This window comes from Arachis hypogaea, chromosome 2 (genome assembly GCF_003086295.3).
Source record: "Arachis hypogaea cultivar Tifrunner chromosome 2, arahy.Tifrunner.gnm2.J5K5, whole genome shotgun sequence".
NCBI classification, from domain to species: domain Eukaryota; kingdom Viridiplantae; phylum Streptophyta; class Magnoliopsida; order Fabales; family Fabaceae; genus Arachis; species Arachis hypogaea.
This window is the reverse complement of record NC_092037.1, coordinates 82,903,594-82,909,246: the sequence shown is the minus strand read 5'-3', so window position 1 is coordinate 82,909,246 and position 5,653 is coordinate 82,903,594. Positions and strand designations below refer to the sequence as shown.

The 5,653-nt window shown below is 40.2% G+C and overlaps 1 protein-coding gene across 1 annotated transcript; it reads left to right on the top strand.

Annotated features, from left to right (window-relative positions):
* Positions 1-514: 514 nt before the first annotated feature.
* On the top strand, positions 515-2,032 carry LOC112727034 (uncharacterized). Its single transcript, XM_025776634.1, has 2 exons — positions 515-1,498; positions 1,619-2,032. The coding sequence occupies exons 1-2, from the start codon at positions 515-517 to the stop codon at positions 2,030-2,032; spliced, it is 1,398 nt and encodes a 465-aa protein (XP_025632419.1).
* The last annotated feature ends 3,621 nt before the right edge of the window (positions 2,033-5,653 follow it).

Sequence of the window (5,653 nt, the reverse complement as noted above, 5' to 3'; positions counted from 1 at the left end):
TTTTAAAATTTAATGGTTAGTCTTGTTTTCTTTTTCAATTTTTAAGGAAGCTTTTCTTTGTCTTTTTAATTTTTGGACTTGGAACCAGCAATTCTCTCTACCAGTATTCTTTTAAGAAAGCACAGAATTTTGCAATGAGTGAGCCTCCTTCCTAATACCTTTCGTGTGCTTCATGTTATCCGGGATGCAAGTAACTTTGTTTCTGTTTCCCTTTTGAGTTATCCCGTCGCTCCCTACATGGTTTTGCTTGTAATATATTGTCGAGTTTATTACGTATGGTACTCTCCCATATCATAATTGTGATAGACTATTATTGGTTCTCCTAACACACACCCCATTTTTTAAATTTTTTTAGTTCCATGTCTTTTTTTATTAATTATCTATTTGTATGTGCTATTTCATTTATTTAGACATTGATAAGAGGTGGATTACAAAGCAATGAGGTAGTGTAGAATATAGGGATGGACTGAATAGATTCCTTGACTTCGCATTTGCCAATGCATCATCCGATGGGATGATACATTGTCCATGTCCTTTGTGTGGGTTCCAGTTTTTCCAAACTAGAGAAGCTGCATATGATCATCTTCTGATGAAACTATTTCCCCCTAACTATACCTTTTCGTTACATCACGGTGAGAGGATCGTAGATGAGAGACCCAGCGGTAGGGAAGAACTAGATCCCACTATAAATTCAGGAGATCAAATGCGTGACATGATCCATGACGCATTCAATTTGCCAGGACTGCAGAGTAAGGATGACAATTCCATGGATGGGCATGCTGGAGGCGTTTCGGATGAGTTACCGTACTTATCTGATGAACCTAGTCATGAGGCTCGTGCCTTTCAAGACTTGCTTAAGGACGGCGAGCGGGAATTATATCCGGGATGTTCAAGATTCTTGAAGTTGTCTTTCCTGGTGAAGCTGTACCATATAAAGTGCATGTGCGGAGTGAGCAACAAGGATTTCGGATTGATTCTAGAGCTATTGGAGGATGCCTTTGAGCATGCACAGATTCCGAAGACCTTGCGCGATGCCAAGAGGATCATAAGGAAGCTGGGTATTGAGTACAAGAAGATAGATGCATGTCCGAATGACTGCATACTATACCAGGGTTCTGACCACGACCTGTCTAGATGCAAACGGTGTGGAGCATCCAGGTGGAAGCAGAAGACCAGGAAGAATTCTGTAGTAAGGATTAACGCCGTTGTCAAGAAGAATGGTAAACCTCAGGCGGCGAAAGTTCTTCGTTATTTTCCTTTGATTCCACGGTTGCAGCGGTTATTCATGTCCAGCAAGACAGCTGTGGACATGTTGTGGCACAAGAGAGGCACCAACTATGACAGTTTCTTGAGGCATCCCAGAGATGGAGAGGGTTGGAAAGTATCTGACATGAGATATACTAACTTTTCTGGCGATCCGCGCAGTGTTCGCTTAGCCTTGGCCAGTGATAGCTTCAATCCTTATGGAAACCTCATTTCAAAGTACTCAATATGGCCAGTAATTCTTATTCCATACAACTTGCCCCCATGGATTTGCATGAAACAAACCAACTTTATACTCTCTATGATTATTCCTGTTTCTAAAATGCCTGACAATGACATAGATGTATACCTATAGCCCCTGATCGATGAGTTGAAGCAGTTGTGGGCCGGTGTTGATACCTACGACGCTAGTGAGAATAAAACATTCAAGATGCGTGCTGTGTTGATGTGTACTATCAGCGATTTTCCTGGCTTAGGCAATTTATCTGGTTGGAATACGTACGGCGGGAGAGCCTGCCCCACGTGTAACTTGGACGCCGAGACTATGCAACTCACCTTCAGTCAGAAATGGTGTTATATCGGTCATCAGTGCTTCTTGAATCACGATCACAGATATAGACAAGACCGGATTAGATTTGATGGTAAAATAGAGGATAGATCTCCACCTACCAAATTGACTGGCAGGGATGTCCTGAGACAACTAGAGGGTGTGCCCGTCTCACAGGGCAAGGTGCAAGTGGTGGGCGGTAAAAGAAGACGTTGCCAGTAGACCATGGTGCAAGACGAGTCACCCTGGAAGAAGAGGAGTGTATTCTTTAATCTGCCATACTGGGAGAACAATGAATTACGTCACAACCTTGACGTCATGCACATAAAGAAGAATGTGTGCGATAACATTGTATTCACCATGTTGAACGAGAGCGGTAAATCCAAAGACCACCTGAAAGCTCGTAAAGATCTCCAGTTGATGGGAATCAGGCATGATATGTGGCCACTTGAAGGTGGAAAGTATCCCACTGCAGTCTTTACCATGTCGAACTCACAGAAGGATGTCTTTCTTAGGACTATCAAGAATGTGGTCTTTCCAGATGGGTACTCTAGCAACATCTCTCGCTGTGTTGACTTAAAACAGCGCAAGTTATTGGTTTGAAGAGTCATGACTTCCATGTTCTAATGGAACATCTATTGCCAATTGCATCAAAACATGTATTGCCTACCCCAGTGTCCGCCATCTTGGCTGATTTATCAGCCTTTTTCCAACTAATATGCAGTAAATCCATAGAACCTCAACAACTTCCTCTCCTTCAAGATCGTGTGGTCCATACTCTGTGCCACATGGAGATGATATTTTCGCCTTCCTTCTTCACAGTCATGGTTCATCTAACGGTGCATTTGGTCGAGGAGGTATGTCTCGGTGGCCTAGTGCACTGCCGGTGGATGTACCCAATCGAGAGGTAAAGATCTACTTAAGCTTTCTCGGCCTATTTTATTAGGATAGCTGTCACCTAGTAATTTATATGTTACATTCTCGAAGGTACCTATGTCGTCTCAAGCAGTACGTGCGTAACAGGGCACAATCGGAAGGATCGATAGCCTAGGGCTACCTATCCGAGGAGATTCTCACATTCTGTTCAAGATACCTAGATAACATCAAGACTAGGATCAACTGACCGATGTACGTTGACGACCGGCCAAGCGATGCTCCGCCGAGCGAGATTGCCAACATGTTCCCAGAGGTTGGAAAGGCGGTCGGGGCAGCTTCATTTTTCACACTAACACCAACCGAAAAGCTTCAAGCACATCGTCATGTACTAGTCAATTGCATTGCTGTAGAGAAATTCTTGGAGTACGTACAGAGCCTGAGTTCTAAAATTATACTGTGAGCAAATTTGGTATTGATAGTACTGAACTTGAAGTATCTTTTTGTGTGCACAATGAGTACAGAGCCATCACAAAGAGAAAATTACAAAGTAAAATAAGGTCCCAGTCTCACGTAGATAGTGTTGTGCACAGAAAATTTTTGAACTGGCTCAGGCATATGGTAATCTTAATATCCCAGGATCCTACTACCTTTGATGCTTTCTTGCCTCTAATGGTTCAATGCCAGGTCACACTTGGAAGCACCAATCATTCGAACGAGTTACAGTGGCTCGCCTACGGTCCGATTGCTCAGGCCAAACGCTATCAGGCGTACAATGTCAACGGATTTAAATTTAGGACCATGTCGAGGGAGGAAGGAATGCCAACGTTGCTGTTGGCGGTGTCTCGTATTACGGGAGATTCGTAGACATCATCGAGCTAAATTACAGTGGTCAATTCAATGTAGTCTTGTTCAAGTGTCTTTGGGCGGATACCACGTCGGGGAGAGGCATCCGACAAGATGTTTTCGGCCACACCTGTGTCAATTTTGATAAACCGATTCACACCGGTGATCGAGAAGACGATGAGCCGTACATCTTGGCATCTGAGGCGCGTCTTATGTTCTACGTGGAGGATAAGGTGGAGAGCGGATGGAGTGTAGTAGTCCATGTGAAACCAAGAGATTTGTTTGACATGGGTGAAGACTATGAACATTGTGAGGTCGACCTTCATCCACAGTCCTGTATGACTAGCTTGCCTGAATTTGATGTCGAAGGCCTGCGCTTGATAAGAGACGGCGATTTAGAGGAGTCCATTACCGACGGAGTTGAAGATTGTGATGAGGCAGTCGATTCCTAAAATACTGGGTTGTATTTAGTGGATTGTATTTTAGTCATATCGTTAGACAATAGGTCGAATTGATTGAGACTTCTTAGATTTTTTAAAACTTATCCTCTCATATAAAGCTCTTTTATTTAACTGGGTCTTCACAATGCTGTAACCTCTCCTTCAAGTCTTCCTACAATCACATTTTTATACTGTCCTTGGACATTCTTTCTATCTCCGTTGACTTTCAGGGAAATTGGAGAGCAGAGACTTCTTTCTCATTTCCAAAAGCCATTGGTTCGCAGAGAAGATGATATATGCGTCTCCTTTCTCTTCGTTGGAGGTCGCAACCTCATTTGCAAGGCAGTTGTGGTTCAAAGAGTCCCGTATACAATCATGGTTGGATACTTTTTCTGGACACAGTCACCTTTATCGAGCCGTTCGTTATGCCCCGGGTTCAATGATGAGAGTTTGTTTGCTGCTACCCAATTTAATTTTGTAAATCCTTTTCTTATTTGTGAATGAACCCATATTCACATGGTTATGTTTAAATTCTAGGAATTGCTTCATTGGGACCGAAAGTACCGGGCTAAATTTGGGTTTGAGTTTATAACAAGTACAGAAACGTGGGAGTCACAGAACATACTTGACGAGGTAAAGGTAAAATAGTGGTGTTTTTCCTTGCTATTTATCTAACGTATATAATAGTTTTCTATCTAGATATCTAAACCATATTATTTGCTTTCTAAGAATATAAATTTGGTTCATTAAGCCGAATCACTATTGAGGCTGGGGAGTTTAATTGTATTTTGTATAGCAAGATAAACTTAATGAGATATGTGGACTAGAAGAAACTTAATAGCATATAATAGAGACTCTTTTGTCGTACTCAAGCATATAATATTGACCCTTTTGTGGTTTCTCAATAAGCTGAATTCTGGGATTACTTAGGGATTGTTAGTATGCTGCATTGAATGCCCTTGGTCTACTATTTTACCTATTTTTGCAGTTTTTTATCTTGACTACTTCAAGATGCTGATTAATATATATTTTTTGGGACAATGAGTGACCTATTTTGCTATGATTTCTGCTCTATTTCGCATAGAATATACAACCCTGTTGAATGCTACAAATGCTACAGTCTGAGCAAATAGACAGAATGACAAATCCTTTGCAAAACAATAGCTATAGAATATTTACATACTTTTTACAAAAAACTGTTGCTTTGAAGCATCAACAGAATCTAAACTTAATAATAAAAATTACAAGCCTCTAACATAAATTACCAATAGAGGAAAGACAAGAGTCAAATTTAAATTTATTTGATTGCCATTTTTGATAAAGTTCTTAAAGGCCCTGTTGAAACCAGAAGCAATTTTGGTTTGTTTCACTCCAACAGAAATCTAAAGTATTAGGTTATCTTATATTAGGACATGTAACTTCTCATTTACGAGGTCAATTGCCAAACATTGTATAATAGATTAACTATAATATGAAATAAGATATATATGAACTTTAATATGATAATATGTTTCAGTTTTGAATGAAAAGTGTCCGATGTAAATTGCTTTTGTTCTTTCAATTTTTTTCTTTTTTGCAATTCTTCTATTTATTATTATATAAAAATACTTTAGTTTTTATAATAATTTCTAATTGAATGTAAGAAAATATATACATAATAAATTAGATTAAATTTTATTTTTTA

Excerpts from the sequence above, each read along its gene's own strand:
- LOC112727034 (XM_025776634.1), top strand. The coding sequence starts at position 515 with ATGATACATTGTCCATGTCCTTTGTGTGGGTTCCAGTTTTTCCAAACT. Across the intron at positions 1,499-1,618 it reads CAAAGTACTCAATATGGCCA|CCCCTGATCGATGAGTTGAA; the intron begins GTAATTCTTATT and ends GTATACCTATAG.